The sequence below is a fragment of the Larus michahellis genome, chromosome 4 (assembly GCF_964199755.1).
Source record: "Larus michahellis chromosome 4, bLarMic1.1, whole genome shotgun sequence".
Classification (NCBI taxonomy): Eukaryota; Metazoa; Chordata; class Aves; order Charadriiformes; family Laridae; genus Larus; species Larus michahellis.
Genome location: NC_133899.1, coordinates 54,553,133 through 54,567,546, shown reverse-complemented (window position 1 = coordinate 54,567,546; position 14,414 = coordinate 54,553,133). Strand labels below are relative to the sequence as shown.

The window sequence follows — 14,414 nt, the reverse complement described above, 5'->3', positions numbered from 1 at the left end:
TGCAGATCAGGCCGGAACTAAGCAGCACTGTAGTAGGAGGTCAGATTTTTGTAGCTGTGTTCCACCCTAGAAGCCCCAGCAACAAAATCAAAACGCTGCTACCCTATGGTATTGGCAGGAGATGACTCTAAGTTGTTCCCACTGTCCCCTTATTTTTTAATTAAATTCTTATGCTCCAAGTGTCAACCTACAGCATGCACCACTCATTGCTTTTAGTTAGCTCACCTGTGATCACCTCCTATAGTCACACAACTGTGTCCAGCGGCTACTGCTCTGCTAACAGCATCAGCCAATACCTGGCTGGCTAAACCCACTGACCGTGGATATAAAATCAGGTTGTTGTACAGTTCATCATTGGGAACTTGAGTGAAATTCAAATCTCCAAAGTCGAACACTTGACATCCTGGAAACACAGCAGCAAAAGGAGAAAGTGAGTTAAGTGCCCAGAGAAACGCTCAAAATATGGTCCTCTTGGAAAATCACTTGGGCAAGTATGAAAGTAACGGTGGGAAGGGAGTGAATTCATTTGACTGGTTGCAAACAGTGTCACAACTTTACAGATTAGAAAACTTAAGATAGTATTGCCGCTTTAATTTAGCTATGAGATATGACAATCATAGAAAGTCACCTAGAAAAACAGTTTGGCTTTGTTTAATTATTTCTTGTAAATTTTAACATTAAAAAGGACAGTTTGTATTGCCATCTTCTTTCTCAGTTAGACAGATTGTATATACCCTTAAAAAAACTCAGTTGCTCAAAGATGCCTAGGACTACACGTTTAGCTAACAATAACCGAGTCCTAACAGTTATTTTCCATTTTCAAATCCCACAAGAATCTAGGGACAAAAGTGCCAAGTTACCAATAATGGAAATTTTCTTACAGTACTTCTAGGCAACTCCATGGAGGATGCACTAGTGTTTTGTAAGAGAACCCGTGCGTTTTCTCAATGCAAGATGTTCTAGAAGGCATTTTAATTCTGAGGCTTTGATCCCAACCCTCTTTGACTTCCTGTCATTGCCAGTTACAACTGAATTGGCTGTTGAAGCCTGACAACATTCTGGGTCTAAGACTCAGCCTTTCTTAAAACATAATTCTGTCTGATTACCCTGAAAAGGAGTCATTTCACAGACTAGGATACAAGGCAACATTTTTGAGTGTTGTTTCCCCTCCTCCAGCCAACTGGGAGCATATTTATTAATTGTCTGCATTTAAAGTTTAATGCTCTTTCACACACATTATAAAGCTAATCCTAAGAAGCTGTGCTGTCCAATACCATGTGTTTTCTTAACAATCATTTAGATACCAAAATTTCTAACAGTATTTCACAGGCCAGAGCTTCTCAGTTTCAGACAGGCCTGTCGCCGCAGGCACTGATGAGGACTGTAAAGGCCCCAAGGGATTTGCAGCTACACCAACAGGGGCTTAGCAAGTCAAGACCACCCTGAATACTCATCATGCCTCTCCCATTTGTTCCTCAGAATAACTAGTCTGTTTGCAGTTCAAAGCATCGAGGCTAGAGCTTGGCATTTTGCCTTTAGCCATCCTATGCCTAAACACAGCAATTTGAAAAATTAAGGCAAGCAAATCAACGTGAAGAAACAGCCCACTTAGGGCTCTGGGTTTCCTGCTTAACATCCATTAAGCCATTAGTCTAATGGCTAGGAAACAGGCTGTGTGAATTTGCTTTGTGGAAATAACATAAAAGTAGCATTGAGAAAAACATGACTTTATTATAATTTCAAAAGGCATTTTGACTGGTGAAAAGAATGAAGGAAAATGGTTGAGTCACTTGGGAAAATTAGATGTATGGGCCTATTGGCAAGCATACTTTTTGTAGCAGGGACACAGATGGACATGTGTCAGGGTATTTGCTAGGAGAGGACATGTCAGCTAAGCACAGCTACTTGACAAAGGATTAAATAAACACAGTCTCAGCAACTCTGAGAAAACACATCATCTGCAGAAACTTAAGGCAGTAAGCAGGACGAGGATGTACCACTCCCTGGTCTTCTACAGGCACACAGCAGCATTTTTCCCCCCCTTAGGCAATGCAGCAGTATGATGGCGCTGGAATTTTACGCCCATTTTGTTCAGATTTGAATGCGCTATCTGATCTCCCTTGTGGCCACTACATTTTTACCCTCTTGTTTCATTTTGCTTCTGTGCAGAATTAGAAGAGAATTACGAGTTGAGAGATGTCCAATGAATGTCAAAAATCTATTTTGTTTTTTTTATTTGTATATTCCTACAAGGCTCCTTCTCACACACATGCACACTGCTACACATTGCAATATTTCAGGGTTTGATGAAAATACATGAGTGTGCCCAAGAGACAAGTTTTGGAAGTAAGACTTTAAGACGTTGCATCATTCAATGGGTATCAGGAGCTTTTGGAGTCACTCCAGAAGTTAATAATACCTTTGATCTAACACTTCTGACATCTCTGGGAAGTAAATCTGCATTTGGGTGCTGTGTTCTATGATTTACACATTGCAGAACAGCACATTACACAATGTAATGGAAGAAAGGACTGCCACTTATGTCCTTTAAGAGAGAACAAAACATACAAGTACATCACAGTATTTTACTCATTAAAGGATGAAAAAGAATGAAATTATATCATGAAGCTCTGTCTTTAGATCAGTGTAAAACCACAAACCAACCATGCCATCCTTCATAGCACTTCAAGGAATCCATTAAGATTCTTCAGGTTATGCTCAAGGCAGGCCAAACATAGCAGATTCTAGCAAGTGTGTTTAGACAAGTATCACTTGTGTTCAAGAATTTCTTTCTTCTTTACCCTCCTCCCAGACCCCATTCGTAAGGCAAAAAGACTTGGTCCAGCTTCTGAATAAAAAAAGCCCTTCATTTCTTATGATCGCATGAGGTTCATACAGCTTTCACTGTGGGTATGGTAGAGATGGGTGGACAGACACATATTTGGGATCCAGAATTCATCCATCCATCTTTTGGACAAATGGTACTCATATCTCCTGCATTAAAATGCCTCTCCCTACTTATTTTTTTTATAAAAAAGCCTAGTGTCTGTTAAAGACAATAGATGCCTTCAGGTTTTGTTACTATCTTCAGAAGTTTATTGTTGTTCAGATAGAGTTCATAAACCTTTGTAGCAGCTGCTTTTCTCAGCTTTGTGCTTCCCTCTTATTTAGGCCCTCTGGTTTTAAGTGCTTGAAGAGGATACTTCAAGTTTCCCAGGGTGATATGAATGTTTTCAGCCAACTATGCAATGGCTATCCGATTAATATATAGTTAATCTCAGAAGTACGCACTAATCCAACCCTTGAACATTAATAATACCTTTTCTTCCTACTATTTTTTTATTTATGCCTACAGTTTTGAGTTATGATTAAATGACGTTACAGATAAAGGAAAGTTTAATGAATAGAGAGTACGCACACAAAAATATCAAAGAGATGAAATCAACGTGTACATTTGTCTTAATGTTTACTGAAGAGCAAAGAATTTATGTCAAATTATTAAAGTATTTATTGATGCATTTTCTTAGCTTCTAGAGTGTTTCAGATACTAGTGTAGTACTTAAAGACCTGAATTGTTTTCCATTTCATCTGCCTGCTTACACATAGTTTTGATTTAAAGAAATCAAAAAACTAAATCTTTCTCAGCTACATTATTTTGCCCAACGTAGAAATCGCTCAATGGATGGATATGCTGTAGTGCAATACAGTTTGGTGGATCTTGCTGTTATTTGGACGTTAGTGAAAGATTTATATAATCCACCACACCAAACACTATGCACTTACTTTCTTTGGTAGTCGGGGCACTCCATTTTAAGATACTAATAGCTATAAACAAACAACTTTTTAAATCAGCACAGAAAGTTAACATGAAGAATATATATGGGCCTTTTAAAAGAAAATAGATACAGTTTCTGAAAACTAGAGAAAGACGTGGGCAGATAGGAAAGCCAGCTCCCTTACATTCATTAGAAAGCACAGCTTTTACCAGTGCAGCAGATCGGGTCTAGCCAGGATTGCAATTCTTTTAAAAAGAAATAGTACCATACAGTACTTACAGACTAAAATACCACAGACATTTTGCTAGTAAATAAATAATACAAAATTAAATATGATCAAAAGAAGTCTTTTTTTCTACTTCCAAGCTCTAACAGAAGTTACATTCAAATGAAAAATATATTCTGTTTGATTCGTTAGTCAATTATCAACAGCACAGAAAATATATAACAACCAAGCCCATACAAGTCAGCTCCATCAGCACTCTGGCTCAAGGGGAGATCACTTTTTGAAGTAAGGAAAACAAAACCCAGGCTTGATTCATTTATTTCTGCTACAGGAGCTTGAAAGAGATATGAGGGAAATAAAGGTGTCAATCTGAATACTAACACACAGTATAGTTAAATAAATAAGATGCATATGTGCACAACAGTCCTCCTGTTAGTATGAATGATTAATGTGTAAAGGCAGAACACATATCTCTTCTACAGCTTAGAAGTGCAATGCCCCGCTCTGATAGACTTTCATCAACAGAGCCGCTTGGGGGCACATTTCAGCCAAAAATTAATAAATTAGCTTGAAATAGTTTGTATAGTAGACCCAAGACTTCTTTTGACAAGAACAGGTTAGGGAAAGGTCACATAGGCATTCAACCAGCAGACATGGGGATGAAAGGCAGTTGTTTATTCAGCCTGCACAGCCAGAACCAGAACTTTACCTATATCTGGTAAAGAAAAATCAGCGTTTTTCATAATTAGGAGCCTAACTTATACTTAGGGGAAAAAGAGTTAGAAATACAAATTAAGTACACACTTAAGAGTTTCCTGCATGCCTTTTCAAATAAGCTATTAATGTAGCACTCAGGCTCAACCCAATGATGCTTGTAACTGGGACATAAGATGCCCTTTAACAAGCTATATGACAATGGTAATGTTCACTTCCTATTATCTTAAGCAAAATACAGTCCACTTGTTCAGTACTCACAGTAGGCAGCAGTTCCTATAGTAAGTAAGTCATTTCCCTGTGCAGATTTAGAGAAAGTTTTCTTCTGTAAAAGCAGGCGGCTCATGAGTCTGGCTGCATTTAACTGGAAAACACCTGGGTGGCAGCAGGGAAAGCCTCCCTCCCATCCGCCTCCGCTAGGATACTGCACCAGAGCCAGAAGCAGCAATCTGATAGTAGGAGATTCAGCTTTCAAAGACCAGGCTGTCTGCTGACAGTGCCCAATGGTACTGTAACAATTATAACAGCTCTCCCAGGCAGCAAACAGGAATTGGAACAAAAGCATGTTTAACACGAGATAGAAGTGATCTCCTGACGCTGCCTGCTTACACTGGATATTTGTAAGCTAAAAGTAAAAAAAAAAATATCCTAAATTAATAGGAAAATTAAATCTTTCCTCTTCCAGGTTTGTAAACCCTGCTGAACTACTTTCAAAGTAGTCTGGAAATGCCACTGTTACTAGACCTTACTTCATACTGTGTGTTATACAAAACCACTCACATGAAAGTGTCATTCCTGCAAACTGCTTTCTCAGATTACAGCCCATTTAGTGAATCACCACAGACACAGAAAGGCTTTTCAGGAAGCAATGAATATTATGAACAACGTTTATAGACAAACCTAACATTTTCCTTTCTGTTAACAAAAAAGAGCTACAAGCTGTTATCATCCTTCTTTTCAGTATAAACTCATTGGTTTATGGTACGGACTTCGTAATCCTTTCTCAGAGACACTGTCAAAGTATTGCATAACAGCAAACAAATGACTCAATTCATTATGACCAGTGCATTCTGGAGCCTATTTTAAGGCAGTTTTAACCCTCCAGAATTATCCGGGGGGTTGTAAAAAAATACACAAATCATTACATTAATATGAAATTAGGCTAGCAAGGTTCCCACCACAAGCGACAGGCTTCAGCAGCCTAGTTTAATCATAAGCTTCTTGCTTGGAAGTTTATTGCACAGCGTCTAATTCACTTTAAACTGAATATGTATCTGCTGGAAGAAGTGTGCTACTAGACACAGACATTTGATTATTCAATAGGTTTTTGCCAGCGCTAAAATTTCACTTCCTAAATGTAATTGTAATGTAATTCCTAAATGCAGTCCAGGTAATTTCTACCTTGCCTTTTGGAATTTTGAAAGGTCTGGTTTAAGACAAAGTTTCTGTGTCTGTACCTATTCAAGTGTCTTCACGGAATGGGTTGGGTTGGAAGGCACATTAAAGATCATCTAGTTCCCCCATGGGCAGGGACACCTCCCACTAGACCAGGTTGCTCAGAGCCCCCTCCAGCCTGGCCTTGAACACCTCCAGGGAAGGGGCATCTACAACATCCCTCGGCAGCCTGTTCCAGTGTCTCACCACCCTCACAGTAAAGAATTTCTTCCTAGTCTCTAATCTAAATCTCCCCTCTTTCAGTTTAAAGCTGTTACCCTCCATCCTATCACTATACTCCCTGATAGAGAGTCCCTCCACATCTTTCACATAGGCCCACTTTGAGTACCAGAAGGCTGCTATAAGCTAATACAACAGCAACAAGCAAACCCAATTCTAATTGCTACCCCAAGTCTGTGGTCTCAAGTTGTCCGTTGCATAAAGTGAAGCAAGAAATATTTTTCTGACCCCAAACTGAGCAGCCACCTCATTTCCCTTTGATAACCGTTTATGACTTTAATCTCTTATGAAATCCAGTGCACTTGACCTGAACAGGTCTCCAAAAACGTCAGTATCAGGTGTTGGGAAACATTTGCACTGTGGCTTGCATCAGAGAGGAGACAAGGGTGCAGCTATTATGGTCTGTCACTCCACCAACCTGCAGTTCTAATTCCCTTCAAATAAGCTTAACCCAGAAACAGTTCCAAATAGCAATACAAGTAGGCACTGAGAGCCATAGCAAGTCATAATACCAAATCAGCTCTCCTCAACAACAAACACCTTGTGCTTTAGATTGTATTATTAAGTAATTATTATATTGGTTAACCCAAACAGGTAACGCTTGAGAGGAAGGGAGAGCAGAGTATATTGGAGATTACTGAAGTTCCCTCCCTCCCTTTTACAATCTACAAGAAACTAACATCAGACCACCTCACTTCATATTCAAATGAAAAATTTGATTTTATTTTTTTTAATCTGACTTCAGTGCCTCATTCCTTGCTTTTTGCCAGGTGGTTTTACAAAAAAAGTTTTCACCTTTCATTCAAAAATAATAATCCTCTGTACCATAAGCACATACCTGCCATAGGCATCTCGGTCTTGCAAGTCCATAATGAGAGACAAGATTAAAGTTTCAAATGAGAGAGTAATAACTGATTCTGTCCACCATAAAGCAGATGAAAACAACTCATTACCCAATTTTTCCCCCGTCATCCCCCTTTGTGCCCCTCCCCGGTAACTCCTCTCCAACACCATTCATGGTAAAAAAAAACCCAAACAAAAACCAGCATGTGATCTGAACTTATTCCAATCCAGAAATAATGGGTACAGAAATTCAGCTAAGTCATGTATTAAAACTAATTTTAGAATATAAAAATATAAAGGATGAAGGGCATCACCATAAACCCAAAGAAATACAAAACCCCAAGAGCTCTGTTCTTTGGTCCTTGAATCTAATCTCCCTTTATTGAAAGATTATGAAGAAGTAATCAATTTGAGTTTCCTGATCTGCATCAGCATAGCTTAATTTTTTTCCATGTATTTAAACTGATATAAGGAACAGTTACAATTAAAGCACTGAGTGCACTTTACCCCAAATTAATGACAATTCTTTTAAAGCCAACTTCATGGATAATGCGCAACCTGGAATATGCACCAGCCAAATGGGAGAGGAAAAAACAAAAAAAAAACCCCATCAAATCAATGACTGACACAAAGCTTTTCATTCCAAAGCAAAAACAAGCAGATGATGCCCTCCATCAGCATGGGAAAGGGAAGATAATCAGAACTAACCTACTGCAAGGAATGCTCCGACTCCATGTACTTTCACTGTTGGCATTTTTCTATTAGCTTCTAAGGCTAGTTGTAGTCATGCAAGTATCAAAGGGTACAACATTCAAAAGGATAAGCTGTAACTACTGTCAGAGCACACTCCCCCACTTCTAGAAGCTTAGCCTCCCGTACTCAAGTCAAGCTAGCTGATGAGGTCTGCTGTGAAGAAGCAACCTAGAAACAGCCTCAGTGGAGGCCTCCCCAAAACAGCTCTCCTCTAAAGCCTCTGCAGGGCTCCTTCTGCCTTCATGGTTATCAGAGCCAGCTCCAGGCTGCCTTCCCTCACGGAGCGGAGCAGCACCTCCCCTTGATGCATTCTGACAACTAGCATAATTTCAAAGACTCACTGCAAATACCAGTTACAACCAGTCCATTTGACTGTGCTTTGATTTCTGTTAAACCACTGGTCTTTGAAGCTAACCAATCATGGCTAATGGACACTTGAGAGGCAAACAAGAATAACAGTCTCTTGGATATCTACCTCTGTATAAATAAAAAGAGGTCAGTTATTCTAGTTCTGGAAATAAGCTGCATAAGACATATGCATGTTTTACTGATTTTGTCAAACAAAGGAGTTCGTGCACACTTGTGTCAAAGGGAAGGAAAATAAAAAGATGACTGCCACTTACCTGTTCTGTCTCAGGGAAAAAAGGGGGGAGGGTGCACAGGGCATTCCCTTTTCTGCTTTGTAAGGCTGAAGACTTAGCTGTTAGTCTAACAGCCTTATGCTATATCCTAACTGATTTTTTTCTGAGAATGTTCCTAGCAAATTAATAAACTTAGTTTTGACAGTACTGACAACAAATGTGATCAGAAAAAAAACACAAACAGTAGCTTTTCTCATCTCAACAATGCAGAGCTTTAACTAAACAACATGCTGCTTACAATGCCAGCAGTTATTGAAAGTTTTCTGTCTCCCACTTCAACTTTATCATCGGCAAAAAATGTGAGCAAAGAGGCTAAAACAAGACCGATCTTTACGTTATCTATACAATAAGTTTAGACTTTATTGGAATTCTACAGATTAGAGATATTTGACTAGCTCTACTAAACTAGAAAGTCTTAAAAAGTTTAAAATACTGAGCTTTGAAGAGAACCAATTGAGTTGAGACCTAGTGCAAAGCTAAACTAGATTCTAACCCAAGAATACTGAGTCCTGATAGATCTTTTTTGTAATATAAATGGATCTTTCTCAAACTGCAGTCTGTAAATCCAATCTTAATTCAAATATAGGGCAAACAGAACGGTACAGTTTATCAAAGTCTTCAGGGATATAGGCAATTCTTTAAACACATACTTACTGGATAAGCTGATGAAAATTATTTTCCCCAACACTGCAGCTGTAACTCTTGCCAGTCCACATCTGCTGAACCCCAGCACCAGTACTTCATGACACATACCTTGGGCATAATCAAAAGACTATCTTCCTCTTAAACTCTTTGCCCAAGAAGATTTAAGTGTAAAAAAGAGGAGATATATGTAGAAGCAGCTACTTCGTGATTTATTGTTAAGAATGAAACTAACCATATGAGCAATGTTGGTGAGACAGTAAAGTTGAATTGCTGTTTGGCAGCACATGTCAGTAGGAGTCCAATAGTTTTAGGCAAAGCAGGAGCATATCTCCAGTCACATGGGGATTAGCAGCTCCATTCCTCTTTTAAAGGAGGTTACTCCTTTGAGTCGCTACACTGACCTCCTGAATCCTATTACTGAAGAGCTTTGTTCCAGTCAAACAAAATAGTAGGAATAGAATGGTCATTCTCTTTGAGAAATCTAGCTCTACTTCTGTCTGTAAGCCACATGTCTCTGCAGTCCACTAACTTGTCAAACCAGCAACTCAGATCCTAACTAAAAAGGACATCAACAACAGTCAGCATACAAGAATGAACACTTGGGAAGAAATTTTATACTAAAGTTGTTCCCATGTTAGCAACAGCAGAGGTGCTCTAATTCACCTCAAGGGCTATAGTAATTAACATAACAGCTATTTATTACTTATGAAAATCTGAGAATGGTCCTTTTCTCCCTGAATTAAGAGGGCTAGGCAAAACTCTGGATTTAAGTTTGATCAGATTCTCTGCTTAATCTGCAGCAAACAGGAAAGGTCCAAGAAATTCTCACTTTGAGAGAACTTCATACTTTGCATCTTCTATAGCTTAGGTCAAGTACATCTGTCACCTGCCTTCCCCGCTCCTTCCTACCAAATCCAGAGCCTCCACATATTGCACCCCTTTCTTTTTACTGCCAGAACAATGCACAGCCCTGCAAGCTTTGTACCTTCACCTTCCCCATGCCAGGGAGTTTTGGGTCTCTATTTTCACATAGCACTTATTTGGCAAGATAGAAGAGTTCGTTAAGGTGTTAATATTTTGTTTTCCCTTAGGTGAAGGAGCAAAGCCAAAAGACAAACATCATCAAGGTGATTAAAAAGCCCCACAGGCTTAGTTAGTCAGTTATATTATCCCTGCTACAGGCTTGCACACCGACTGTTTTTGGCTTGGGAGCTGGACTCCTGCTACATTAACTCTCCTGATTACACCTCGAGCTACTACCAATGTGTAGCAGTGTTCTCTCTGCTTCTACCAAGGGCGATGGAAAGTCAAGCTAGTGGCTCAGATGCATCTCTGACAGTTTGGTACAGACTAGCGATACCATCTGCCTCTGAGCTCCTTCTTCATATTTCAGCCTAAGCATAAACAAGCTGTTCATAGGCAGTCATCACTTTAGGCAGACAAGAATTCATCATACCATGTAGGTACAGTCACAGTCTCTTTCAAGAGAGCAACAATTCCCCTCCCCAAAAAGTAGAAAATGGAGTAGCAGCTCAGGACACCACAATAGGACTATGGAAGAACAGAAATTAGCATAGGGTGAAAGGAACAATAAAATTCCCTTCCAAAGATACCAGCCAGTGAAAGCAAGATGCAAAACAGTGCAAAAAGGAGGAAAACAAAGGTCTAGTGTTCTCACTCCTATGCGGCTTGAGCACTATCAATGGAAGTCATCGAATCAGGCATACAAACATATGAAAAGCCATGTGGTTGGTTGCTAATCAAAGTAACAAAGTATATACACATAAGACTAGAACATACAAACAAATGCAGCAAATGCATCTTATTACCTGAGCACTACATTTTAGAGGAGACTTCAGAGCATCTTCATTTTATGCAGGTCAAATTGAATTTTACTATACGAATGGAAAATGAATAAATCAAACTTTACAATTTCAGGCAAACAAGACTGATGATCAGAAAACTTTTCCATTTAAAACATGCGAGGGCAATTTTATTTGAAAGTTACTGTTAATGCAGAGTTTTCATTACACTGTCTATTTTCCCCCATCTATACTTTCCTTAGACTGCCCAGAATCCACCCTCACTCTTTTCCTGGGAAGCATCATTCCACAGCTAGGCTCATGCCTGGTTCCAAGCTTGTAATGACAAGGAAAATTGTGTTTATAGTACTCCCTTACATCCCAGTGGGGAATGGGAGCATGCAGCAACAACAAAGACACACAGACCCTGTGGACACAAATGCTTCAAAAGTAGCCAATGCAGATAGGAGAACAGAAGCCCTATATCTTAGATGAATGTTATTTCCTTTTAAAAGAGACACCTGGTCTGCTGCAGTATTATTTGCCTGCTCCTGGAAAACAAGCAACAAGGTCCCACGAAAACTATAAATTCTTTTAACATAGCAGATAAATAGAATATCCACATTAATAATGAGAATAATACTGTTGCTCTATTGCTGCCTTCAATGTATGAGAAAAAAATTCATAGTGTTAGAAAGCAGCTAAAGTTTAACTGCCAGATCAGTGTACCACAGGAGTCCAAGCAATAGCATTACAGGCAAAGCTATCCTGTCAGCTCAGGGAAGAAAAACAGACAGCCCATATACAAAACCAATCATTTGTTAAGTTTCCATGAACAACAGATGCGCACAATAGAAAAGGCTACATGGTAGTTTCCTCCTCAACCTACCATCCTGCCCTCAAGCAAATTGTTTTTGCAGAACAAACTGCTCCTCTGCGTAACGCTGGTGACTGTCATTGTTTCAGGATGAGCCCTCAGAGCAGACCTTGTTACAATCCATGTGCCATCTGAACCTGTTCGTAACAGAGCTGCAGAGATTTAAGCAGCAATAAAGATCAACGACAACCAAAAAGCCCCACCCTACCCGTGGAAGAATATGTCAGCAATAAGAAACTGAAATTGCAGAGCCTTTAAGAATTGTAAGTGAACAGCAAAAAAATATCTCCTTGTACGTTATTGATTAATGAGTAAGGAGTCCATAAGCAACTAAACAGTGAAAGTATTTTTTACCTTCTGCTTACTTTTTAATTTAACTTGCTTCATTTCTATCCCCACAAATTTTTTGTTACTGGAATTCAGAAAGGGCTTGTATCCTCCTTTCTACCTTCTCCAAGTTCCTATTGAAGAAAGCTTGTGTCAAGCAAATGATTTTTTTTTCTGTTGGTTTATTGGTTTTTCCCCACAAGAATTCTTATAAAATGGAAGTATTAGATCTGAACTACTTGAAAGAGAACCCCAATCCTTCCAGTACAGGATTGTCATTGATTCAAAGAAACTACTGCCTACAGTCTTGCCTAGAGTAACATATCCTCCTTTCAAATCTGGTAACTTATTAGTTTAAATAAACTCTAAGCACAGTAACATCCAGACCTGCTTTTATTGCAGTATATAAGACCTCTCTTCAACACCCTGCCTCTATGTTCATAGAGGTTGTAGATCATGCTCACTAGAATTCAAGTACTACCAAGGATGGCATACATCTCAACTTCGCACAAAACAAGACAGTAAGAGAATGTCTACTCATATGATTGCAAAAATAGGACTTTTCAGGTTGTGAATCATAAAATATGCAGGTTAAACCTGCACAAAACAATAGCTTCTGTTTTAAAGAGGTCTTATAATTCAGCATAAGTTTGCTAGAGGGTTATTAGGCAATTATCTTTCCTCTGCATGCATCTAAATTCCACTAACACTAATCACACAGAGCAGATAGATAAGGTAGTTCTTCCTGTAGTCCACTCCTGCAATCTATCCCCATCATAAAGTTTTCCGTAACACTTTTTAGATTAAAGATCCCCCGAGACAGAATCCAGCTTTACAAGTTTCTATCCCTAATGTCCTGTTTTCTGCAGTTCTCAGCTTGTAAAAGCAATAGTTGTGAGAAGACGAAACACAAATAAGCACATGGATCAGCTTAAATAACATTAGCAGTAACAAGGAAGAGACCAGAAACTTTCCATTCACAAGTGTTTTCAAAGCAAAACTTCAGACAAGACCTCATACACAAATCTAAGGATTTTTCCAGAAAGTTCTGAATTTCATAGCTTGAAAGCACACAAGTAAGTAGCTGATAAAGAATATGGAAAAAGAAAACACATGATGCAACAAATCGAGGAAGATACTCAAGGGTATTACTTGACTGGATGCACTGAGTGCACATAATGTTTCAAATGGCCTCACGTTTACTTAAGTCAACACGGGAACAGCACACACGCAATTACGCCAATAAAGCGCTCACGGTGCCAACGAAGAAGATACCCGGGCACACCCGGCCGTTTGTTAGAAGCCGGAGGACGCCGCGGTGGACAAGCCGGCAGAGCCGGCCCCTCTTTGTTCCGGGGAGCCCCACCAGGCCCCCGGCGCGGCTGGGCGCTCCTTCAGGTCTCTCACGGCACGCACGACCTGCTATGCGACAAGTCACCCTTTCCGATACCGCAGAGCCGCGCCTTTCCCCGGGCACCGGGGGCTACGGGGCATTTTGCGTTTCGTGATTCACTGGAAGGCACCGTTTCCACCCCCACCCCACCCCCCGGGCTCGCAGCAGGCGGCTGAGTCACGCTTCGCCGAAACGAGCCGCCAGAAGGATGCCCAGATGCGGAGGGGGAGTGGGGGTGGAGATGAGGGCAGCCCCGCGATATTCCCCCGCCGCCGCGCCGTGTCTCACCGAGCCCGGCCAGCCGCTCCACCAGCCCCGCGGCGCGGAGGGTAGCGGGGCCGTGGTCCACTCCTCGCCGTTTCTGCGAGACAAAGAGAAGGGGGAGATGCGTTAGCCGGCGCCGCCTGCAGCCAGGTACGCCAGCCCCACCGAGGGGACGGGAGGGGAGACGAGGCCGCGGCACCCGCTTGCCACCTCCTCGGCTGCCCTCTGCCCCCCTCCCGGCCCGGCCGCGATGCCCACCTGCCCCCTGGAGAGCGGGGCTCCCACCAGCGCCACGGAGTGCGCCTGCTTGGGCAGCTGGAGCCCCGCGTCCGCCTGCTTGCGGAGGAGCCGGGCGAAGCTGCTGCGCAGGGCCATGATGCAGCCGCCGCGGAACCGCCGAAGGATGCCGGCCGCCGTCACCGCCCCCCTCCTCTTAACCAGCTCCAGCCCCGCCGGCTCCCCGCCCCCCGCCCCTCACA

General features: G+C 41.1%; 1 protein-coding gene across 1 annotated transcript in view; it reads right to left on the bottom strand.

Moving 5' to 3' along the window:
- Positions 1-14,414, bottom strand: part of ARG2 (arginase 2) — a 22,704-nt gene extending 8,290 nt beyond the window's left edge. Inside the window, exons 1-3 of the mRNA XM_074584898.1 lie at positions 14,194-14,414; positions 13,960-14,032; positions 226-403 (exon numbers count right to left, since the gene is read on the bottom strand). Of these exons, the coding sequence (XP_074440999.1) occupies positions 226-403; positions 13,960-14,032; positions 14,194-14,310 (368 nt within the window). The 5' untranslated portion in view covers positions 14,311-14,414. The remainder of the gene's footprint in view (positions 1-225; positions 404-13,959; positions 14,033-14,193) is intronic.